This window comes from Nothoprocta perdicaria, unplaced genomic scaffold (genome assembly GCF_003342845.1).
Source record: "Nothoprocta perdicaria isolate Ctin4 unplaced genomic scaffold, notPer1 scaffold_28, whole genome shotgun sequence".
NCBI lineage: Eukaryota > Metazoa > Chordata > Aves > Tinamiformes > Tinamidae > Nothoprocta > Nothoprocta perdicaria.
This window is the reverse complement of record NW_020455510.1, coordinates 5,093,531-5,119,564: the sequence shown is the minus strand read 5'-3', so window position 1 is coordinate 5,119,564 and position 26,034 is coordinate 5,093,531. Positions and strand designations below refer to the sequence as shown.

At 38.8% G+C, this 26,034-nt stretch overlaps 2 protein-coding genes across 8 annotated transcripts in view; one reads left to right on the top strand and one right to left on the bottom strand.

Moving 5' to 3' along the window:
* Nucleotides 1–20,753, top strand: part of GAS2 (growth arrest specific 2) — a 74,176-nt gene extending 53,423 nt beyond the window's left edge. For all 7 annotated transcript variants that reach the window (XM_026041171.1, XM_026041166.1, XM_026041167.1 and 4 more), the window contains one exon: nucleotides 19,646–20,753. In XM_026041171.1, the coding sequence (XP_025896956.1) occupies nucleotides 19,646–19,864 (219 nt within the window). In that variant the 3' untranslated portion in view covers nucleotides 19,865–20,753. The remainder of the gene's footprint in view (nucleotides 1–19,645) is intronic.
* Nucleotides 20,754–23,318: 2,565 nt separating this feature from the next.
* Nucleotides 23,319–26,034, bottom strand: part of SVIP (small VCP interacting protein) — a 3,134-nt gene continuing 418 nt past the window's right edge. The window contains exons 2-4 of the mRNA XM_026041234.1: nucleotides 25,632–25,682; nucleotides 24,099–24,212; nucleotides 23,319–23,978 (exon numbers count right to left, since the gene is read on the bottom strand). Coding sequence (XP_025897019.1) covers nucleotides 23,964–23,978; nucleotides 24,099–24,212; nucleotides 25,632–25,682 — 180 coding nt within the window. The 3' untranslated portion in view covers nucleotides 23,319–23,963. The remainder of the gene's footprint in view (nucleotides 23,979–24,098; nucleotides 24,213–25,631; nucleotides 25,683–26,034) is intronic.

Here is a 26,034-nt window from a genome sequence, read left to right as displayed (position 1 = left end):
AAAGGCCCACAACTCTCATGTGACAAAACTGGGGATTTAGCGCTTGTATGAGAACAGGAGAGTCCATCCCAAGTCAAACTGCCCGTGGAGTAAAACCCTGGCCTGCTTGCTCTGTTATAATCTGTGCTTAAATTCCACTGAAGTCAAATTTAGATAAGGGTTTAGGTAGTCCCTTGTGTACAATAGTGAGAGCATATTCAAGTACTGTGATGAATAGACATTGCAAACTTTGAATTAATTCGGTAGTAGCTCTGAAAGAACAAGAAATACTGAATTTGTCACAAATATTTTGAGATTTAATGTGTCAATATAAAGGATTAGTAACTTTTCTGTTTCATAGCCAGAGAAACTTCTTTTATTTTCTGCGGTACTTGGAGGGCATTGAACATATTATCCTCAAACTACTTTGACGTAGTTTATGTCTATTAACCAAAGGTCCCATATCTTCATTTCTGTTTATAATTTACAATAACTTTGTTCATTTTGTGAAAAGTCAAAGTTAGACTCTAAATGGAAATTAGGTGCAGCTTTTCTGCTGTATATTTAAAACATTCTTATACAAAATGGGTGTTCATTAATCTGGCACAGTTTAACACTTTTGGCTTTTTTTGCTCTTAATTTCAATAACAAATATGAAAGTACTTGAAATATTCCAATTTTGATAATGTGAGTTTTTCTTTTTTCCCTACGAAAATGGTGTCAAATTCTTTCTTTGCTGGCTTTCTTATTGTGCAATCTAGTCCAAGTCAGATTTCCTTCCAAGTCTGCAAACAAAACACCCTTTTCGTATCACACCACTGCATTCCAAGTAAAACTCTGCCAAAAAATATAACAGTAATATAGATTAGACATTAAATTACAGTGTTGCAGGTCTTTTTACAGCCTTGATAGGAATAGCAAATTGCTATTAACTTAGATGGGAGTGAACATATTTTCCTCAGTTTGTCAAGGCAGTTGTCCTTGGTTTTGGTTAGTTGGGAACTCGTTATGGAAACACCCCACTAGATTGCAGTAGGTTGTCCTCTTCCTTCTGCTTTTCTTTGGCACATAAATAGATTTATTAAGCTTTCTTTGGAATCTTAAGTACTTTCTTGTGAGGAAACACAATAAATGGATGCATAGCTAACATGTCATTTCCTTGGTCACTTGGCACCTCCTGACGCTACTGAGAGAGTGTTTCTTCCACTTCATATRTTATATTTACATCAGAGTAAGTTTTTTATGCACATTGTCATTAATAATGTCTTGTCTGTGAAATAACAGATTGGAGGTGGTACTTCTGCAATAACCCTCCAAGTTATTGCTACTCAACCAGATATTATCTGCTTGTTGAGAATCCAGCCTGTTCTAGTGAAATTGAGAGGTAATGAACCTATGTTGAAAAATAAAAAGAATAATAAGGTGTGAAAACTTCCATTGCATAAAAAAGTGTGTTTTATAACTTGGAAATTGGAGTCACAGAGTTTGAAGTGCTTATTTCTTTCAGAAGGCAGTGAAGAAGATTTTTAGATTAATGGAGATTACTATTGCAAGAAAGGCTATCAGGTCAGTTGAGAAAAAGGTGATTGTTTAAGCTTTATGTTTTAGTGACAGAAATACCCTTATTTCACCCCACCTTACACTTARTGTGGACATATCACTGGGTTCTGCACGGGACATATGTTGTCTTTATGAAAGTGGAGTCAACTTAAGTGATTTAATGGTTCCTGCATTTAAAATGAATGATTCTTCTTATGTTTTGAAGTATTTGGCAGACCAAATAATAAGCATGCAATCTCTCCAAAAATTTTTCACTGTGTCTTTACGAATTGTTGGTCCTGCAGAGTGTTTTTGTCTGGTAGTAATAGTAAAGTAACTCTTTAATATTCCCTCCCTTTACATCCTGGTTGGAAACTAGAAAGTTTCTCTTGRGGTTTTGCTGTCCAAATGTGTGGATGTGATTACTCTGCAAGCAGCAATCTGGGGTATTTCTTTGTGAGGAAAGTGCATGCTACTTCGTACCGACCAGGTAGGGATGAGGTGCCAGGTAAGTAGTGGAAAGAAGAAGAGAAAATGGAAAGCAGGTTGGTTGTTTTTAGGAATCTTCCAGCAGATTGTGGCTGGACACTTCTTCACCACATACTGTTTGTCTCCCACTACCTTCCCTTTCCTGAGTTCTTGATGCATTTCAATTCTACTCGCACACAGAATTACTAAGAAATTCCAATTTATATTTTAAACTACAATATAATACAATAATATATACAATACCCTTCAAAAATATTCTTTAAAGGGTCAGTAAAATTCAGTCTACAGCCCTAYAAAGGTTTTGGGCAGGCAGTGAGACTGAGCATGTGTCAGTGCAGTAACTGCAATCCAACGCTGACTCGAGAGCAGTCAGGAAATCTGTTTTCTTCTTTCCTTTGCCATTAATCTGTTGAGTGACATTAGGCAGACTCATTATTTTTCCCCTCTTGGGTTAAGTTACAGCGTGCTCATTCTCATAAGTTACACATTCTGTCCTGCTTCTTGGCTCTTGCTTTTTGCTTTAAATATATAGATTGTGTGTGTGTGTGTGTGTGTGTGTGTGTGTGTGTGTGTATTCACTGTCTGTAGTTTTTTGTCTGTTTTTTTTTTTTTTCCTGCCTTTAGCCCCTTTTATTTTTGCAGGCCCCATAACCTTGCTGGAACAGAAGCCCATAGACATCTCTCTGTTTATGTCATATTTTTATGATACTGTGTCTGTCAAGGGCAAAACAGGTACAGTTCAAATAACTGGCTCCATAAAGGCGACTAGACGYTTCTAGTTAAATTAAATGGCTAACAGACTTTCAATGAGGTATAGCCAAACACATTAAGTGTTAGAAACTAAATAATTCTCCCCCTTTCTCCCTGCCCCTTGATTTCATTTCCTATGTTTGTCCCTTGACACTTTTATATTTTACGTGGCTTATTCATGTCAGCTTAGTGTCTAAAACTTGCCTTTATCAGGTATGTTTTGGAGTGCCTATTTAAGCAAAAGTGTTGCTTCTAAACCTTTCCTCTACAAAAAAAAAAAAGTGCAAGTCAAGTTATTTAGATGTTAGTTTAATGCAAAAGTGATGTAATTCTTTTTACGTTCACTCAAAGGGTGTTTGCATTTGACTCAAGTGAAAATTTCCCAGCAGAAGGCACCTCTGATGCACTGTTTGGATGTGGTGACACTGTCAGGCTCTTCCATAGCCTGATTTGTTCTCCTGCCCATGTAGACCTCTTTGAGTTGCCTCCTCCTGGGTGAAGTTAAATATTGTGTCCTCTTTAATCCCCAGCATCTCCCTCTGTGGAATATCCCTCGATGAGAACTCCACTTGGAGAGGTGAAGAACCTTGAGGAAATGACCTTGTGCTTTTCTAGGATGTGCAACATCCTCACCAAGTGTCCTATTGGAATCCCTGAAATGCTGAAATTACACTTGGGGTACCTTGCTACCCATATCTTCTGAATTTAAGCTCCTCGAGTTATCACCTTGTTATCTTCCCTGTATATAGTGGAAAGCCACAACTCCCTTAGGGGAGTGGCTCAAAAAAAAAAACCCCAAAAACTGACTTGTGACTATCTGTGTATAGTCTTCCCCTGCCTCAAAAATGTAGTTACAAACTGAATTACTTCTGGAATGTATGGTCAAGATCAACTCTTGAACCTTATTTTATTTCCTGAAGTTTATCTTTAACTTTGTAGTGTTGGGACTGGATTGGTTGGGACTGGTTGGGACTGGTTGGGACTGGCACTTTTATAAGTGCAAATCCAGTTCTCAGCTTTGTGTCTTGATTAATGATTTTTCACAGGAGTTAATTTCTAAATAGTTGTATCCCTTTTGCAATGAGGCATTTGGAAAACAGGCATAACTGTACGGAACTGTAACACTGGAGGCAGGTCCCTAGCTTGTAAATCRGCCTCAGCTGATTCAGAATGTTTTATGGCATGTTCTTGTACCTCGATTTACTTTTTAACCCACAAGAATRGATTTAGCTGAAGGAAAATGATAGCCCACCAGACAATTAAAAATCAATTTTATCAAAATAGCATTTTGGCAGCAAACACTGGAATATGCTGCTTTAGTTTTTAGGAATGCTCTATCTAGTTAAACTCATGCTGAAAATGGGTGGTTTTCAGCTAATGGTTGCTTTAAAAACAACACTGAAATAACTTGAGGGAAGATTTTCCTTTGAATTCTGTCATTAGAAAATGTAGCAGGAGATGCTGCTTCTGCTGGATTTATTGCAATTTAAAAATACTTTGACAGTCTGGCTCTTATAATATCATCTAAAGCACTACTATGCAGTTATTGTACATTATATTCATGTGAAGTTAAAATTATTAATATACTCGTAAGGATATTTGTTTATTTGGGAAATGCATGCCATAATAAATGGCTGTCCTTTGAAGGAAGGTGCAACAATCTCAAAGACTTTCCAGGTATAAATAGCTTTATGTCTCAGTATGAAATGAATTTTGCTTTGTGTGATAAAAAGATATAGATTTTTTTTACCTCATTTAAGTTTTATTCCAACAGGCCCCAAGCTGACATGTTTTTTTCTCTGGATTTTGTCTTCAGATTCCAAACACAACTTGGGATCCTCTCCTTTAGAGCAAGGGTGCTTTTACATAGATGTGCATAACATTTTTCTACTTGCACAAATACTGTTTGAATTGGGACATGTTAATAGACCACGTGGAGGATCTTGTAAATGTTGAGTCACCAAATAAGACTTTCTATTGCCACAAACACTTCAACATTTTGAAACCATTTTGGTGCAACATACAGCTTTTGGTGAAAGACAATTGAATGACAGTTAGCTCATAATGTTCGTGATCTCTCAGCTTCTCTTTAAGGCAACAAGTTTAAAATAAGTTGAAAAAATAAGTTTGATTAAGCTTAAATCTGTAAGAATTCTTCTCGCTATTGTGCAATTTTTCTCCTTGCCTATTGGACCCAGGAAACCTTTTGCCATTAACTATCCTGCTTCCCAAGCAATTAAACTTTAAAGGGTCACTTTCACACAATGTAGTCAATGATACTTGAAAACTGTTCTGAAAGTAAAATGGGTTCTTAAAATAATATGACGGGATTTAAAAATCCTGTTTTTATCCTGCTGTTGCTACACTTCACATATTTTCTCATTGGTTCATCAGAGCAATGATTTGTATGGTTTTATTTGTTATACAGTCTTCACTGTATTGGGCAAGATGATTTTTTTATAGTAACCAAAAGTAGTCAAAATTTCTGTGGAAACTGCCTGACTTATGGTGCATCTGATTCCTAATGTTTCTGGCTGTTTTTCTTTTTTTTGGTGACTTTACAAAATTATTTATGCTTTCCTAGTCCTTTCTGTATTTCTTCTGCAAATAAATTTAAGYTTTGTTTTAAATCACAGGAAAGAGAATGTTAGTGAAAGAGTTATGGGGAAGGGTTTGGATGAAGGTGTTTGTTAAATGCCAACAGGTCAGAATTTTGACTTTATTTTGAACTATATTCAATATTTGACTTATATTCAACTTAATTTTGACTATATTCAATTCCGTTTCCTTTACAAGTGCCTTTCCAGTCTCTTTCCTGCTGAAAGACACAAATAATCTAGAAAGCCAATGAGATCAGCAAGTGGGAAGGTAGGTCAATAGCTGAAATGAGACCACAAGCCAATTGACAACAAGAAGTGGAAGCAAAAAACATCCTATAAAGTCAGGGGCATAACAGCTACTATGATGTATTCCCATTCTGTGTATACACATAAAACAGATCTATTAAGAAGATGGGGAAAATTCTGCAAAACCTGTGCATTTTAAGTTTCAATATGCTGGTGCTTCTAAGGTGCAGGACCATCGTGGCTTTCACAAGGCTATGTAAAATACTTCTAACTGGAGTCAGATAAATTAAGTAAAATAACAGTCTGGCATTTTGGTTAATTTTTTTCCTCAGAAATGTGACTATGTGCTAATTTCGTGTGCCTTGGTTCATGTTACTTAACTCCTTCTCAGTGATTTACTGAGGGGTTTGAGGGAGGAGGAGTCATCTGGTGTTTCAGGAGGTTACAAAGAGCCCTCTTTCTGCTCCTTCCCCCTTCTCCCCCCAGCTCTCCAGAAATATATATATGAGCAAGCCAAAAAATGATATCATGGTGTTTTATTTCTGAAAGTGTACCTTGTCCCCCAGGCTCCCTTCTTCTCTTTAGTCTGTTTTTTTTGTTGTTTCCTTTTTGTAAATTTTGTTTTTTATTGAGAACAAACACGATGATAACAAAAGATGCTGTAGAAAATGATATAGTAACATAAGATAATTCTAAGCATAAGCCAGTATTTGGAAGGTGTCAGTGAAAGCCTTGTCTAAAGACTAAGAAATCTAAAGATTTCTGTTTTGCTTGTACTGTTGACTTTTTTTGTCTCACTGTCCTCATTTTTGGAAGTATGTTCTGATGAAGAAGAGGTAAAGGAAGACCTGTTAAAGGTTTTGATCAGATACTATAATTTAAATGCTTAGTCTTGATCACATACATGGCTTTCTCTTSCAATCTGTGGCAACAATCTCTCTGTAGAGCGAAGCCAGCTCTTAGTGTCTTAGCAAGTCCCATCCATACAAMAAAACTAGTGAGAAGTCATCTGCCCATAAATGAGGAGCACGCTGTCTAAATATGCATAGAACAGTAGGAGAAAGACCTCATGTTATAGGCCCTATATATCCAGATCCCTAGTGAAAAGTATTTTACTTGCAAAATGTCCTAAACTCCTCTGTCTTTGCTCTGCCACGGTTCTTATTCTGTCCAAAAAGCTGGTCTGTGCATAGCCCAGATGAGATGTCTTCATGGTCAGAGCTTTTTCCAGTGCAATATGGTGCTTGTGGTATGAAATCTTTGCTGCAGGAAATGTGGAGAGCTGCTGTTTGATCCAGGTCTGGCAATATATATCTGTATAAAATGTTTTACCCATTCCCGGTCAGCGCGTTCCCTTGTGAAGCCAAGAGTCTGGCTGTACTGGGCTTAGGGCCATCAAGTAATTTTTTGCAGATTCTAGTCTATATTGTGTATTAATATAGAGACATTTAGTATTTAGATGTTTACTAGTCCAGGAATTGTTACATAACTTTCCTGTTTTGCCAATACAGAAGTCCAGAATCAGATAGAAAAACAAGGACTGATGTAATGACAAAGTAGATCCCCTTATTTATTTATTTACTTATTGTAATACTGTCATTTTCAAGGGGAAGAGTTGTTCATTTTAATTTGAACAAAGTCACACTATCTGTTTTGGGCAGAAAATAACATGGGAGGAATTTCTAGGYGCTAATCTAAGGGGAAGATCTCTGTGACCTTGTATTTACCTAGGGCTACACTTTGGGGCTACCTTTAACTATAAAAACAATCCCTAAACCTAACCATCTAATTCTAACAAGTGGTTTCACTTTTCAAGATTATTCTGATAGAATTGCTTTTAAAGAAAAAAGAAGAAATCTTTTCAGTATGAAAACTGAAATTAGCTTCAATAGTTTCCTCAGTCAAAAACAAGTTTTGTTTTGCAACTGAGAACAATTCTTTGGCTTTAGGTGCTATACAGAGCTGAACAAAATGTGATGCAAATAGATTGGGAAACAGTGGACCCACTGTCCAAACATACATTTTTGTATTTAGGAATTAGTGTCTACTTTAAAAACCAGGTTTAATCACGGTGAACTTGTTTTYTTTATATATCAGATTAGTACCTTGTACCTTGTGTTCTCTCATTTTTTATATTGATTTATTCTTTGTATGACATTATATATTATTCTTATATTGCATTTTATTCTTTACCTGTGTACTGGGAGAGATGTATACACCCATGAGCCACAGTCTTTCAGTGAAACCATAGCCTAACCAAAAGGTATATGAAACCAGCTCAAAATACATTAAAGAGCCAAAGAGCCAGCTGATCACTTATTTATTGACCTGTACATGTGTTTATAGAACTTATTCATAACTGAATTGAAAACTCTCCTCTTCCCATTTCAGGTATCTGTTTTGGGGTATACATTATTTGGATGTTGGTTAGTGAGGCAACAAGGGAGAATTAAAAGGGAGAAGGAGGGTGGACCCTTTAGAAAACACTGTGAATATAAGTAGTGAATCACCACTATTGATGCATGTGTAGCTACAAAGACCTGAATTCACTTATATTTCCCTAAGTGTCACCTCCCTTGTCATGCAGTTGCAATCCATTTCTTTGCAGGAATCTGAGCTTGAGCTCTTGTGCTTTTAATATCCTRTTTGAAAAAAGTACATGCAAAAGAATTAGTAGTTTTGTCCACAAGTTCTGTAATGCAGGTGGCAGAACTCTTGTAAATGATATAAAGCTTAARCAGATTTATTTATGAATCCAAATAACTGAAATTTGACTTGTACAATAGTCGCCTATAGTCAACCTAAACACAAGTTATCACTGAGGAAACACCTTCTGTCGAAGGGCTCAGTTCTAAATCAGAATCAAGTTTTGATATTAAAAGGAAAAGAATAGAGATTCCAGCATACTCTGTTACAGTAATCAGTACGTTTTTGACAACGAATACATTTTCCTGTTCCAAGATCTTTGCCAGAGCCTAAAAAAGACCTTTCTTCTGGTATTTGCAGAAAGCTATAAAACTGATGAGTGCAAAGAGATCCAGCATACTAGAATATCCACAACAGGGGACTTCCATCTGACTAAACTTCAGTCCCATCAGCTTACAGCTGGCAGCTATCAAAACCAAACTCAATTGCTAATGCTTAATTCAGATAATTAATTCTTGGGTCAGGAGTTATCAGAGATTTAGAGTTATTCAATATCCCAAAGAGTAAGATATATCTTTTTCACTACATGAGACGTGCGCTGCTTAAGTTAGGTTACTTCTACCTTTGGCCCCGTGGGTTCTTTGTCTCAACTTCCCCATCGAGGAAATGACTTTTTTTGGTATATCTGTTTTGGTAGTGGGTTTCAGGGCTTGGCACCTCGTCAGCTGCTCACAAGCTGCTCAAAAATGACACAGTAACTGGTCCCCAAACTCAATCCAAAGATCAGCTTRGAAAGGTGCAGACCAAAAGTGATAGCATTACCATGTTTTTTTCCTGGATCCTTCCATGGAAAAGTGAGAGTTAGGGAGTAAGTTAGTATCACACATGCTGTCAAAGCCAACATGAAGAGAATAAAATACCCGGTATATTCTCTGTTGTCACCCAAATTARGAGTAGTGGATTTTGCCAAGTTGATAGCTCTTTGAAATGTATTGTTTTGTGTCAAAACCATTTTAAAAGTCAGAGTTTCATCCCAAAACAAATGAGATGGCAATTTCAGCTGACTTTAACTTTGGACTAGCCAGTCAGATTTAGCAGAAATGCCTGGAAAATAAATCAGATGATTCCAATATTTATAGACTAGAGAGTTAGCTAACATCTCTAACAGTCGAGCTTATTGTATGTTCAGCATGGGTGGAATAGCAGTGTAGGTAACGAACGGGGTGCCGGGAGGGTGGTCCAAAAAGGCATGTAATGATTGCAACCAAGTGTGACACAAAATTGAAAGCTTCACTGTGTAAAATGTGGTAACTTATTATTTTGTATTAATCATATATTAATAAGTTAGTATTATAAATGCATAATTTTATATTMATTATATTATAAATATAATTATATGATATATATTATAGACAGAGAGGCTATTCCTCTGTAACTTGAAATGCAAAGCCTTGGTTCTGCAACATTTCTCTAAATTCAGAGTAAATCCGTTTGGACTCCCAACACATGGGAACTAATGAGACTGTTTGTGCAGTCCTGGCCCCAGAAAGGAGAAAGGTGGAACATGAAAAGCATCCAATAGCAAAAGATATGGTGGCCATGTTGCCGTGGATTAACACTCACTTATCAATGCAATTAAATCACCTCTGATTTATGCTTGGAAGGCTGTCTTTTGAAACTGGTAGAATAAACAGACGGTTCTTTCCTGCTTCCACATTTTTCAAGTAACTGCAAGTTAAAATTCTCCAATCATTTGCCCTCTTCTGCATTTTGAGTTGCCCCAGTATATAATTTCCTATTTATTTAAAATATCACTAAATTTGACCTAACTATTTCCGTGCAASCTGCAGTCACTTGAGCTTTATTATAGCTGAATTTGGCTAATCCATTACAGATTGTATTTGACCAGGTCTGGGTCAGTATCTGCAGTCAAGACTGATGTTTGCTATGCTCAATAAGTCACTTCTGCTCTTTGATATCATCTTGACTTAATTCAAAGTTGTTTATTGCGTACAGGTTGTTATTTTCCTGATTTTTTAAACACATTAATATAATGTTGAGTCTTTGCTTACAATGTTGCTTTCCTAGATTTATCCTGGTGTAATTTCATTCCAGCCGTGTGATACTGTGCACTGTAGACTGACCTCATTCTGAAAGCTTTGAGAGGATGCTTTGTACTAAGCCTAAATATAAACATGACTGAAATGAGGCTACCTTTCTTCTCCCCTCATTTATCCCAATGTAGCTGAGAAGATATTCTGATGGAACCTATGGTGTCAAACAAGTTTAAATCGAACCTGCTTGTTTGCAAGAACCATACTTGATTTTATTATTGGATCTTGCTTGAAATTTTGTATTTTTACATATTTTCCAAATGTATTCTTCTTGATTGTACACATAACTCTGCCTTAACTTAAAAAATGGGCTGGGSGTAGAGGGCACTTTCCAAGTCTCTGCATTTTTCTTTGGGGCATCTGTGACTGTTTTTATAATTTTGGCCTTGCCATAAGGCGTTCTTATATGCAGTTCTGGCAAAAAAGTAGTTGAGACTCRTGGGTTCCCTGTCTTTTAGATCTTGTCTAAAAACTCATGGGCCAAGGTTTGGAATAGAAGTCACGCGGTAAAATGAGTTTGGGGCATTTTATGCCCTATCAATTGTTGCCTATTGAGGTCCTATCAATACGTTGGACTATTTGTGCTTTCCATTGGTTTTCTCAAATGTCCGAGGGAATCCTGACAGGTCTCATGAATCAACTTTGTCAGTGGTGGTTGCAGTCATGTTTCCTGCGTTTTCTCAGCTTACAGCTATTTTTCCTAAGCCTTTTCTCTCAATTATGTGTTGGGAACCAGGGGATTCTTCTTCAAGGTACCTTTCCTATAAAAACTATCRGCACTTCTTGTGTAGGTCTTAGTTTTCTTTGGTTTAGATAGTATTTTTGCTCCTGTTGTGTTGCTTAGTTCTAACTTGCATGAATTTRAAGGTTGTTGGCATGTGAGACTGTGCCACATAGAGACAAGTTGAGCTAGAATTTGACAGCAATGAGAATATTGCATTACTGCACAACATTGTAAGGGATGGTCTCTGTGAATTGCCATCAGAGGAAAGAGCAATTCCCTGTTTTCTTTTCCTTGTCCTTGTGGARTATTAGATGGTCATGGGGCATCTGTAAGGACCCTTGTCTTCCTCTGTGCTTTCCTGTTTGGCCATGTACAGTTTTTCTCACCTAAAATACAGATTTCCCAGTGGCCACAAGATGTGAAAGGCAAAGGAAGAAAACCCACTGTAGAGGAAATGAGTGTTATTGTTGCTGTAGAGGAAAGAGGAAGGAAAAAAGGATGCGTTCAATTACTGCCATGTAAGCTGCTCTTAAATATGCTACATGCCCCCAGTGGCATCTACTAATTTCTGTTGCTGTTACAAGAGGTTGTGAATGCAGTATCAATAATGGATCCACATTCTAATGAGCCTTTTTCATGGAGAATTGTAAAAGGGGCTTGTTTCCCTCCAACAAATTGAATTGTTATATCTATTTAATGATGGGACTTGACCGTAATATGTAACCTTGTGAATTAGACAGCATAAGGGCCCAATGAATTGCTTTGTGCTTCCATTGGAGGATCACTAAGCAACCAAGGACAAATGACTTGATGTCTGCGTGGCATATTGTGTGCCCTGAAAAGCTTTGGGAATTAGCATGAGTTCTTTAGCTGGGGATAAATGGAATCAGGGTGAGCTCTCCTCAAACCCATTTCTGTTCTTTCTGGCATGTGATCTCGGCCAGGCTCAAGTACTGGGACTTCCCCAGTTTTAGACATCTTTTTAATTAGAGCTTGTGATTAAAACTAAGTATCTCACATAAATCTGAGCAAGAGGGAGACGTTATTGCTGTCATTTATAATTTCTAAGCCTGTGAGCTGGATCAGACACCCCAGCCCTGTGCCAACCTTGGAGGTTATATGGCCAGGGAGTAGCTTTGAGTAGGAAAGGGGTTATTGATCTTTTTATTTAAAAAAAAATCCCCCTCAAAGTGTGTATTCTGGGAATATCCAGAAAAAATACATGGCCTTGTTTTCTTGTGGCCCTTTCTGGAGAGGGATTTTAATGCTTCGTGGTTTTTCTTCCCTGAGTTTGGTTGCTTTCCTGGGAAAAGATATGATGAAACAACTTGGTATGTGAACTCTAAAGGCAAGTTCAGGTCACTAAGGCACCAAACAGAGACACTTCCAGGTGGAGCAATGGTCACCAGGGCTTTTGAGCTGCAGAAAATGAATTAAGGCCAAGGATCTGGTTATACTGAAAAGTGCAAAAATACAAATAATAATAAAAAATACCTACACAGTGTCAAATAGCTTAGATCTTTACTAAGATCTGCAAACGTGGCATTTAGTTCCTTGCAATCTGGTAAACTGTCTGGAAATTTTGGGCTTCTGTAGTAAACTTAGTAAAATGTRACTATATGGCCAAAGGAAAACATCCAAACTCTCTATTCTGAGCTGTTTTATTGTCTTGAACCTCCTTTTCTGTTCCCTTCTCTCCTGCGAATGCCTGGGGACAGTGTTCGTCTGCCTCCCTGTGATTTTCTCGGTAACTGCACTCCTGATGTGGCTGATTTTGTTTGTTGTTTCATAGGCCAGGTCTGTCCTATTGTGATGACCCTCGACATGATGCTTTTTATTTACTTTTCAGGAGCACATCAGAGTGACAAACTTGGGAAACTCATGTTAAAACTCATGTTAAAAAGTCTCTTATTTGAAGTACTCTTGTGTTTGTCCCATGGGAAGCACAGCTGGAAAAGAGCTGCTTAGCAAAAAGACTTGAAAATAAACTGATCAGAACCAGACAAAGAAAAAACTGAAATTTGGGAATCCTGAATAATTCTGAAGAAATTATACATCATTTTATTTAAAAACAAGGCGAAGTGGTTATGTGGCTTCCATTTAGTTTCCAGCATAAGAAAATGGAGCATTTGCATTTTGTGGCTGAGTAATGTTATACCTTCTGGTTTCACTCTGCAGGAAGTCTCTCAAAAGCATCTAAAATCAGTTCTGTCACTCCACGTTGCACAACCTCATCCTAGAAGCTAACTCTGCTTAGATTTTTCACTTGACAGGATTACATAAATGGAAGGTGTGAGACAAATTTAGCCCACTAATAATGCTTTTCTATCAATGTCGTGGAGAAGCTGAGTTGGAAAACCCTGAATAATGGCCAGTCATCTACCCAATTCTTGATGCATTCTGTCTCACTAAACACCAAGGCCATAGAAGCTCAGGAAGACAGTGAGAAGTGATGCTTGGAGGCACCTTTGTTGGGATCCTGCTTCATGTCAGGATGTGGGATTTTGTTTTTTTATCTTCCCCCAAAAACTATGATGCTGTATTGAACACAGTAAATTGAAATACTAAATTTACTAAAATTATTGCATCTATCCTAGTTGAAGTTAATTTTGAGTATTGGATACATCAAAATGCTTTAAATGTAATTTTAAAAATTCTGGGTCATGCCAGTCTTAGCAACTGGCAGCATCTTAAGGTCGATAAGAGGTGATAGATGGGCATGTTATTTTCCAGAACAGCATGATTTCAGCTGAGAAAACCGAGGCATGCAGGCAGAAGACCAGAGCTAAAGCCAAGTTATTGCTGGCCTTACTGTGAAAAAAGGAAAAGGGAGGTTTCTCCAACCCTTGCATGAGGGAAAGATGGATTTCCTTTTTTGCCTATTTTGAGATTCTTGCTCAGGAATGAGAGACAGAATGAGTCTTGAGAAAATAGCTAGGAAGCAGATAGATGGCCCTTCAGGGTGCAAAAGAGCCTCTTCATGTGCTTCCGAAATTCAGTATTGCTGGGGTGTTCACAACCAATCCACACGTTTGCATGGTGAGATCCAAGACTGAGGAAAGTCAATGGCAAAATCAAAACTGATGATCCCTCCCTCATTGTATTATCATTCTGTAAATGATTTATTGTCATGAAGGGAAGGTAAATTTGAGGAATTTTAATAGTCTGGGTAAAATAAATTCCTCTGGTATTTGCAGAGGCTTTTAAATTAAATTGGTGCCTTGATTATTAGAAAAACCAAACTGCTTTTCTGTGCCTCCATCCAGAGGTAGCATAACCCATCTCACACTTTTTCTTTCATTTAACCTCACAAACTCTGCSTAATTGAGTTTTTCACATGTGATCTCCTTGTCTTAGCCTCTCTTCTGCTGAGCTTTGCGTAAAGCTTTTTGTTTTGAGTACATCCTCTTGCCAGATCTGCTCAGTTTCTATTAAATATCTCACATTTCAGTGGCTGAAGAGGGGATTTACTTGCTGCCTGGACTCTTAATCAACATCTAGAAGGGAAGCACCAACCTTGGCCTCTCCCATTGCCCTTGGAATCTCATTCATGTGGAGTCTACTCCCAAGTTCTTGCAAATCCTCCTGCAAATCCTCCTGCAAATCTGGTGCCATCACAGATTCAAGACGGAACATGTGACTACCCCATCTAATTAATTTTCCTTGACACTGTTTCTCCCAGTGTGAGAAACAAAAGCCTCCACTTGACAGGAATTCACTCGTTTCCTAATGAAAAAGCAAGTGTGTTTTACTGCTGTCTGCATCTGAGTCATTTCTCACACACAAAGTGCTCGCCTACACCAGAGTGGGGTTTTTGTGTTTTTAATTCTAAACAGCAAGCAACATCTAGTGTTAATTAGCCACCAGAAGCTATTCCCAAATTCCGTAAAAGTGTGTCAGAAAGAAATGAGGAGCAAGGCTTAAGGGAAAACTTAAKCAAGGGTGGGAGAGTCCAAGATCGTCCTGTTGTTTGTATTGGTTCACATCCAAAAACATACCTTGATTTCAAGTAGTTATTTGGGAATACTTTGAGTAGTTATTAAAATAAGTCTGTAAACAGGAATGAAGATTTATCCTGCATTAAGTGCAGTGTTTGTAACACAGATGGTGCTTGAATTTAACCTTTGCAAACCAGACATCTTCTGCATCTTTTAGATGCTTGTCCCAAAGAACCTTTCCTTCCTCTCACTGTGGTTTCTTATATTATTTTGGTGGGTGTTTTTTCTGGATCATCCATTTCTTCTCACCTTGCTCGTGGATAATTCTCTACATACAAGCACTGTCCATTTCCACTCTGCCACTACCCTTCCCATTGATCCTCACATCCTAGAGACCCTCCCTTTCCTTCCTGTCCAGGTACTGAGATGAGAAGTTAGGATCAGATAAGGATTATGTGATCACTGAGCACAATTAGAACTTTTTAGCTCTATTTTCAGTAGGTGACCAGGTAATATAGGTCATGCTTACTGGTATATTAAGCATACAAAGGCTTTTTCTCCTGCCCTGCTGCTCTCTGATGCCAACTGAAGGCTTAGATGCTATTTTTGTGCCTCAGTCTTCAGCAGGGTGCAGATGTCTTTAGTTYCTGACCCTATTGCCAGCCCTGTGCTGAAAATGTGACACTGTGCTGCTTCCAAGCACTGCAGAGAAATAGTGGTGACTGAGAAGGGKGGTGTAAGGAGTGGAAAAAGAAACTGGGAATTTGGGTTATAGATCCCAAATGAACCCCCCAGAGAGCCTGTAAAAAGCAGCATTCAAATGGCATTTAATGGAGTCCCAAGAGGAAAAGGTGTGCTGATTTTAGGTCAGCTTTTCCTACATTTTTCCTTTTCAGAAATATTTCATTTTCAGAGTCTTTTTGCAGATGAAAGGAGGCACTGCATGGACAGTAATGTCACTCTAGAAGAATTTAAAAAAAAAAAAAAAAAGGCAGCATAGAAGTGGAAAGGCTGTGACCAGCTACATGAGGATGGGTTTGGTGAAAGCAAGCAATAAGGCAATTCTTTTTTAAAAGAGGCTTCTTTTCTAAAAGACGAGAAACCTGCACAGGCAGATCTGCAGTGTGGTTCTGTGAGGCCAGGCAGTGGATTTTGCTCTGCATCTTTTCACAGAACTAGCGGTGAGATGAAAAGGAGATTGAGAGCTGCTTTGTGAGAAAGAGGTTTAATTAAGAAAGGATAGGGTAGGTAGTTTAATATGTTTATCCTTAAGGGCTTTTCCAGAAAAGGAGGGGAACAAAAAAATCATGATCACTTTATTATACGAGCAAAAGGGTAAGGTTTAGGTTTTAGAAAACCTAAACCCAAGGCACGTTTTTAAGAGTTAGATAAATGTCCTTTGGCTTCAAAAGTCACTAAGTGAAAATGTTGTATGACTCACGGTCACTCCGTTTCATTAGATTTCTGTATGAGTCCTTGGGGACCTTTCGGTGCATGTGTTGGGTGAWCTGTTAGGAGACCACAAGTTAATGGTGTTGATGTACCTACCTCCCGTGGAGCACTTGATTATCAATGTTTAAATATTTAGGCTTTCCAAACRTTGTGCTCTGTGTACTGCTAATGAGCCTGCTGTTTTTGTGGCCAACTAACATATATCTGCAGCTGAGCATGTTTCAACCACCTCTTCTTTTGCTGGTTCAGACTGGTATCCTCATGTCTACATTGGGCTATCTAAAGAGGTCAGCTTGGCACAAAATCTTATAAGCAAGGAAATAATAAAGCCAAACTCTTTTAATACAGGTAATGACCATCTTGACAGTCCTATATATACATATATTTTTATATTGCATGTTGCACTGGCTGCCAAAAAATCTCCAGTCATACTGACAGATGCCAAAATGGGCCWGTTCATTTTGAGGAATGTATAAATCATCTGGCAAGCTGCGTAAGTCTCATCTTTTCACAAAAAATCATCAAAAAGATGTCTGATGATTTACAGTTTGGCACTAGGTCTAAATGCAGCATTGAGACCACCAGCCATTTATAAAACTCYCCCAAAATTATATGTTTCAGATCAGATGTGAATAATAGAAATACATGGCTCTGTGTGTGTATATATATATATAAATGCAGTACCTTTTCTACTTCACTGGAAAATCCATTAAGATTTTTTCATGTTAAACAATAGGAAATATTTATTTACTACCTTATTTTAATCTACTGTCACTTTCGAAATAACAAAGAAGTTGTATTTGAATCTTAAAGGTTATCTTTGGGATAGAGAAATGGTCAAATGTCTGCAGAGGAAAGACAWTTTGATGAAAACATAAGAATTGAAAAGCTGAGCATTCTTCTGTGATAGAACAGGGYCTATCTGCTAATTGCCTGCTAACCCTCACACGTTATGTCCTAACTTAGTTGAAGATAAGCAGCATTTTTGCACAAAGTGTGGGACAAGTTAGAAGATACAACAGTGTCTATGTTTGAAGACATTTTGCATACTGTATTTCCTGTTTAGCACTATTAACTCTTATTGAAAAGGAATGAAACACATAAAACACCACAAATGTGACTAGTATCTGTATCCAAAGAAGTTTGGAGTTGAATAAGCAAAATGGGATCAAAATATGTCACTGTGCCCTGCAATCCTTATTCATTGGGAGGTCTCGTCTTGGGGCCCCAGGCACGAATCAGGATCTGTTTTCAATAACCTGGGCAAATACCTGTGAATGTATTTGTTACAACCTGTGATTTAACATAAATATAAAAATTCTCTGTGATTCGGAAAAACATTAATTATAAAAATCAGCTCTAATGCAGGTAGAAATATTATGACAAGCAATTATCATGAGCTCTTGGCATCCGTGTTTSTTTCAAGTGGAGCTTCATTATAATGCATTTTCATCGAAGTGAGATTCATTTAGTGTGATTTAATAGTATAAATCCCTAAAGATGAGATAGAAATGTTAATCAAGCAAGCTGGCTCTCTCCCATATTATTATCATAGTGTCTACAGCGAGGGAAAGCATAGGCTCCTTTACTGGAGGTTTAGAAAACTCCAAGGAGGTCCCTAAAAAATATTTAATACGAACCACATGTAATATCTGAGTGGATAGAAGTTGCATCATTGTGAACTTTTATAGGCAGTAGAGATAACGCAGAACAGTTTTGTATAATTCTGTGTTATGAGAGGGTTAGAAAAGATGTTGTGTAATGATGGAAATTGGGAAGGAAAGAAAAATGAGGAGCACGTTCTTCCTGTCTTACAGGTGGGGAAAATAGTTTTTTTCCCCCTAATGTAATAGGATCATATGGTCCTTCAGGTTTGAAAGACTAATATGACATTGTTTGCCAAAATGCACATTAATATATTCTGAGTAGATTCTCTCAGCAGGGGGTGGCTAATTAATACTGGAATATAAAATGTSAAAGATTTGATTTTCAGCTGAAATATATTGGGGCGGAAGCTGCTTTTTCAGTTAGTAGAATATGTCCTTTGTTAGGGTTTACTTTTTAATCTTAATTTTTTTTTTTTTAAATTCTTTTATTACTTCAGTAAATCTGCAGCAATTCAGAAGCAGGCAGAATTATTCTAGGTTTATGCTGGTGTTACCAGAATCGGGACGTGGTTATAGGAGGATAACGGTGCTTTGGTGGCCCAGCAGGAACAGGGACTGTATTAGGGATGAAGGGAAGCCCAGCCTATATACAAAGCAAACACTCATTGGGTTTTATATTAGAGTGATACAGAGGAGGGAGAGAGAAGATGTCTATTTAATCTGAGCTGCAAGAAATAATATCCCCGCAGAAGGTTTTATTTGCCCACGTGCTGGTCCCTAAGGGAAATGGAAGCAAATAAACTTTTTGCTGCTTTTTACTACCTTTCCATACCTGCTTCTTACCCAAAAGCCCATCTATAAACTGCGACCTGCCCTGGGAGAGGACGGAGGAGCCGCAGGTTCCTCCTTCCTGCAGCAGCATCTCCTGCTGTCATGGACCAGAAGTTGACTTTAAAATGCTCTTACCCCAAAGATTTTGGGGGTGTTCTTCAGATACCTTTTTTAGGGGGGGTGTTTTAAGAGAGAAAATGGCTAAATACAAATCCATAGACTTTGCTGTCTCAAGACCGCATCAGCACTTGATTTGTGGTGTTCWAAGTGGATGTGAGAACTTTTTCATATTGGATAAATGGCACTTTTAGTAATTTTTTGATTGCTTTTAGGAGACAGGAGGTTGTTCTGGTTGTTTTGTCCTTTGCTGGTTGTCTTATGTACTGAAAAGCCAGTTTCAAGACATACAAAATTGTGGTTTTGCTCACGTATTTTCAAGAAATCTCAAGAAAATTTTTAGATTCCTTGACACGAAGAACAGCATCACTTGCTGCTGCAGGAAAACATGTAGCAATGTWAAAATATGAAAATTTTTAATTTTAGATATTACCTATTTTCTTACCGTATGCATTTGCGTGGTGATTAAATTGAAGTGTAAATAATGTTATTTTTTTTCCCTCTTGCTAGCAGGCATCTCTGGCTCTCAACTAAGTTAAGCAGCCGTTTTTCTAATAGAAATGGCCAATGCCTCCCCTCGGGAGACCTGATGTTTTCCCACGTGTAATTCCAGATGCTGCACAACAAGCACGTGATGGTCCGCGTGGGAGGAGGCTGGGAGACGTTCGCCGGGTACCTGCTCAAACACGACCCGTGCCGCATGCTCCAGATCTCCCGCGTGGACGGGAAAACGTCGCCCGTCCAGAGCAAATCCCCGACCCTGAAGGACATGAACCCCGACAACTACCTGGTTGTGTCGGCCCATTACAAAGCCAAGAAGGAGATCAAGTGAAACGAGCTGCCCACGCGGTGGGGACTTGGTGTGTGTAGGTCCAGTGTGTTTTCTCAAGTGTAGTAAACCTAGTTTTAAGCTTTAAAAGGACTTGGGAAACGGTAAGGCAGGCTGAAAACGGCAACCCCTTTCGAAGATCTTTGAGTCGTAGAACTATTTATTGCCAGTTACTGTGCCTTTTATAGCAAATTACCCTTGGTAGGCTAATTACTGCAACCAGGTAAGAAATAGACATATATTTTTTAGCCAAATTATTACTCTTTAATATGGGAATGCATACTTAGAATTACGTAAAGGAATGGATCATGTTAATGGAAGAAAGTACGCAGTATATTTGTATGGAAATCTTAGGACATTGAGTCCTTGACCGTTAGGCTAGTTGAAAAGCATCTATGCAGGTAAAGAAAGGAGTTATTTGCAGAAATTATGTGGTGGAGAAAGGCGTATTTGCAGAAATTACGTGGTGGTTTTGGTAATGAAAGGAAATCAGAGCTGTCTGTTTTTATGGGACAGCCTTCCTTTTGCCCGCATGGGAGCCTCGGCAGATTCCTGCCTCAGAAAACACGATGCTCTTCTTGGATCGGAGCCTTTTCTGCCCCTTTTTTCCCGATTCAGTTAGTCCCACCAAATGCACCATCCATGTTATCTTGTCAGTAGAGTGATTCATGCTCTTGAAAATCATTCGCGCACCTCCAGAATTAGCTCAAGGCAGACTGGGGCTTGGGTCGGGATTTTGGCTCTTTTTCTTTGTACTTGGTAATTTATGTGCCTTGTAACGTCCTAGAAAAAACTTTTTTTTTAATATAGGATTATTTGACTGACTGTATAAATTTGAGCAGAACTTGGTGGTTTTATTAGCAACGAAATAAACAGAAACTTTTTTAAAATACTCCTGTTTATTAGAAGTCTTATTCTTTGGAATTGCTGTGCTGCTGACAGGGTGCCTGCCATACAGGAGCACTTTAACGGCCTGAGAGCAAGGGAAACAGTGCAGGCAGGAATTCTTTTACTATATATGGCACAGACAATACCAGGATTTGGTAGAAAAATCAATTTTCTGTTGTAGAAAACAGGAAAGAATTGAGACTTGTTCTTGAAATAATTTTTAAGAATTTTAAGAGTTAAAGAATCTTAAGGATAAGGCACTTGGTCTTTTGAGGGATTGTTTGTTTGCTTATAGTATATARCTTAAAATATATCAGGTTGGTAAATCATATAAGCAGTATACAATTCTAAAAGTGTTTTTAGTTAGGAAAAAATTAGCCTTTATTTCTTATTTTGGGACTGTTTCTAGGAAGATGAAATATTGCAGCAGTAAATCCTATGAAAGGAAACAAAGCCTATACAACGTTAATATAAAAATGCAGCATAGCTGAAAAATAACAAAAGTATATACATAAATAGTGTGTGTGTGTGTATATATATAATAGTATAGCTTATGAAAGTGTCAGCTGTTCATTTTGAAATAATGGTTAAGCTTTTAGACATGAATAGAAACATAAATAGTTGTTACTTTACCATTGATAACGATTCAGACTTATGTTTCCCCTTTAAAATATTCAAGAATGCTTACATGGTACTAAATCAAGAGCAGAATCTAATAATTATAAGGGGAAAAAAAAGTATTCTTGGTTTTAATTTAATATTAAACATGAATAAATATTCCTGGCAAACCTCAGGCAAGATCTCTGCTGAAACAGGCAATGAAGTCCTCAAAAGGTTGAACTTGCCCTGGAGTAAGTGAGGAAGAGTGGCTGGAGCCTTCCTCATTCCTGCATGACTCAGCTGACTGTGAGCATGGAGGATATAAGAAATTCCTGCAGATTCATACACACACAAAAATGTATACAGAATTCCACTGCTGCTAGAATGGACTTGAATCTCTCCCGAAATCCCTGCTACACCCTAGGGAAAAGGGACGTGGAAACTCTTGCTGGCTGTGGGAAAAACTACAGTTCTGTGCTGGGAAGGTGGGGTGGTTGGAGCCAACGTGGGCCAGACCACTTGTAAAAACGCTCACAGGGAGATATGAAATGGGCACCAACACACTGAAATGGGTTAGAATGGGTTAGAAAAGCCATTTGTGCTGCTTGTTGCTGCTCCCTGCAGTCGGTGCCTCCTCTCAGCTGGTTGACTGTGCATTAGCGAGAGCTTTTCTTCCACGCAGGACCTACCTGTGCAACCAATTTCTTATTAATTGCGGTGAAAATTACACGTCTATTCATTCTGCTTTTTCATGCCTCACAATCTGGAGCTGGAAAGTGATGTGATCTCCTTCAGGGGCTCATGGCTGATGACCAAAACAGCAAGGTGTCAAAGTGTCTCCATGGGAGGGTAGAGCGAGATGAACATTTCAACATCCCCAGAGTGTTGGATACCTGAGCACAGCCCTGATCTGCACATGGATGCTTAAGAGGCACAGACACACCTGCAGGATTATTATTTTTAGCCTGTGATCCCAGCCACGCTGAGATCTGATGGCCAAYCAGGTTACTTTTCCCCCCTCCTTCTGGTTTTGTGGTAGGAGGAGACGAGTGGGAAAAARAGAATGTGTTTGTTAGAAAGCTCTTGAGTGGCAAAGCCCAGAAGTTAAGGGCAGCTTGGAAGGTATTTCTTGGTCTGAGGCCTGCCGAGACACGTGTTGGACCGAAATTCACATTCCAAAATAGTTCCTGGTGAGTTTTATTACTTTCAATGCATTTTCATTAATTAAAAAAAACATTAGAGCAATACAGGGATGAGAACAATTAGCATAAATCAAGTGAAACAGGAGGTATTTGTTAACTGCCACCAGCTCAGCTTTTTACCTAAGGTTGTTAAATATGAACATGAAAAAGCCTCTGCTTTCAACCAGATTCTGAATGCCAGCCTGGGAAACCAGCCGTGTCAGGCCTGGGCTCCGAGAAGASGGGGAGACGCTGCTGCAGGAGGCGAAATGAAATCTCACTTTACCTAAAAGGGGCTTTTATAGCCCAAAGGAGGCCRGGAATGGGGTCAGTGATACTCGAAGGTCAAACACCAGCATCCTCCAGCGGGCACATCGTGCTCCTTCCTAGTGCTGATGATGCTGCAACAGGTTTCATGCCTCTCTCCAAGGCTGAGGTCACTGGTTTGGAGGTTCTGGTTCTTACGCCACAGTTTTGGTAGCAAAAATCAACGGCAGCTTCCCACTTGGGAAAAGCATTAGGGAACATTCCTGGCCATGGGGAAAAAAAAAAAGTGACAAGAGCTTCTGGCATTTGGCAATTAGTGCTCTGTAACCAACCCACCCAGATAGTACAGACGCTTCAGGAAAACAGCCATCCAAGAGATGATGTAATAGTGCTTTACTGTTTTACTTTTTTGGCTTTTTTTCCCCTCAAAACCTCAAAAGTGCCGCACTGCCCTCTTGTGTTACAAAGGAGAAGTATTAATAGAGCATTTTTAATTGTGTGTTACTTCCAGTATACACTATAAATACAGGCTCAAAAGAAATTCACATCTCAAAATGAGAACAACACCTAGMCTTAATAAAACATTAAGTGTACAGGGTTTATAAAGGCTGCTATTAAGTAGTGTCACAAAATGCTTCCACTTTTAACGGCCATCCTTCATCTCCTTTCCTTTCAAAAAGGCACTGAATCCATAAGCAGTCCAAAAGTCATTAGGGAACTGAAAAGTCGTCATCCACATATTTGAACTTACAACAATTTTCTAGATGAGGACACAGAAGTTTAATTGCACAGCTTGAAATAAGTGTCATCGACAAGCGCTGTTCTGACGTACATCAACGGACAAGATCATCTACACTGACCGGCTCCAGGTAAGGAGGCCATGTACACAGACGAGGGTTTATCCCACTCCCTGCCAGGGAAGCAATAAAACATGCATGGAAAAACAAAAATCGGCCAGAACTTTGTGTTCAGAGGCTGGAGTCCTTTATTAGGACTTAATAGTCCTATTTTGCTCTTCCACCATCTGCCCTCCTCTGCTGGCAAAATACTGCTGAGTCTTCGGATGCAAAGAGCAGAAGCTACGTGAACAAGTGCTGCTCAGCTGCACAAACTGGCAAGTTTTTGGCAGTAAATGTCAATTTTCTTCTCTTCGGGAGTTGAGCTCTTTATCCAACCTGCCACTAATGGGAAAACAAAACAAAAAAAACCCCACAGGGTTATATAAAAGCAGAAAAAAAACCCAAAATGCCACTTTATTAAGGCAGTTGCACTGTAATAACTTGCTTCTCTTTCACACTTACTCTCAGTCCTCCTTCTCCTCCAGAACCTGAAGCTGCCATTCTTCTTTCTATTTCTTCCTGCTTCTTTTTCTTTTGCTCTACAGATTGAGCGTTCTTAATACCACGAGAGGAAGCCTGGGAGGAAAAGAGAGTTGAGGAAGATCAGTTAATTATTTTTTGGATAGAAACCAAACTGCCGCTCTTTGCAACAACATCTTGTGAATTCTTGTTTTCCAGAAAAAAAAWGAAACAGCAACTAAAGCTACTATTATGTAAAACTAGGGTTTGCAGGGTATTTTTTTTTATAAGTTTTTGGTTCTGTAGCCCTGAGGGTGTTTTTACTTCATCCTGCTATTATGTCCAGGTAAACATACTGAATGCAATTAAGTGCACATGGTTTGTACCTAAGGTGTGGGAAGTCAGGGCTTCTCATTCCAAAATTCCCCCTAATTTTTATACATTTTTTATATTGTAGTTTTTTTCTTTTTCCRGTGTCAGGGGCTTCCCATTCCTGTTCTTACATTAGTATTAACTGGGAAGAGCTGATCCAGTCAGTCGTGACTTGGAGGAACCTAACCTGTTTCATCATCCCATCGACTTCTCCATCCTCCCCTGATGAAAGGGCTGCCCAGGGGTAGGACACATCTGATGGGGACTGTAGTGAGGTCTGCTGTGAATAACACTGAATATGTGCATGGGGAAAGGTCACAAGCTCTGCAATCACTGGAGAAATCAATGGGAATTTTACATGCATGGGAAAAACATGGTCCCACATCATTAATGCTAAGCCAGGCTGTGGGGGGGAAAAAAAAAAAAGCAAATCTAAATCTCCATCTGTGACAAACACCCTAAGTGAAAATCTACCCTTCAAACTCCATATGGAGGTGAGTTACGGAGAAGCTGCTGAAACCTCCTAAGGGAACAGGGAGAACTGCCACCACCTCAGCTCCAGGGCCCTCATCACAAGCACAATTGCCCCGCTTAGGCTGAGAAGGTGAAAAACATCCCTGGACAGCAGCAATTCCCCCAGACCTCCTGATTTTTAGCTTTTAAGCATCTCATCCCCGAGGTTTTGGGAATACAGGAGGCTTTTAATGTATAGCCTGATGCAGAATGGAGAGTTTTCACAGGCCTTCGTTCAGCCACCGTGATGGCCAGTGACTTAATTCCACCAGGATCAGACCAACGCAGCCCCCATCAATAATCATCAATTTTTAATTCAACGTATACAAATAACACATTCCTCTCTCGCCACAGAGCAGTAAATCCTCCTCAGTTCTTAGATTGCTGCCTCTCTAGCATAAAGCTTATTTTTTCCCCATCAAAGCAAACTCAACCGCCCTGAAACTGTACTCAAACACTAACTTACGGAATGTGCATTAAATAAATGTGAAAGTATGGGTAAGATATGAAAACTATGGAAACTTTAATGATCAACAACCCACGCGTGCCATCATCAGCCCACGTTCYTGCACAAGTCCTGGCTATTTTCAACAAAAAAAAATTAAAGGTTGTCACCCCAACCTAAGTCAATGGCATTTTATGCAACGTTACCTCCATCTGCCTCTTCTCGGCAGCTTCTGCTAGCTGTCGTCTTTTGATTTCCTAAACAGTAAGTGAAAGATGGTGAAATTCTTAAAATAACAGTTTGTCTATTTCTTAAAAGAAAATGTTTTTTTTTTTTTAAATATTTCTCTTTAATGATTATAGTGCGGTGGAAGAACAGATGCTGATACAGCTGTGGGCAAAATGTTGCCAGCGAGCCGGGCCCTACTGCCTGTGTGATGCCTCCACCCCAAAACATGAAATAAATTAAGTTAAAATAAGGGTCATGAAGGGGAGGAGGCTTTTCGTGGGTATTGGAAAAAACAGTGTGGCGGAGTGGGAGGTGTTCGGCCCTCCTCCTTCAACCCATAAAAGTGAAGGGTTCAAAAGCGTGGGAAACGGCAATTTTTTT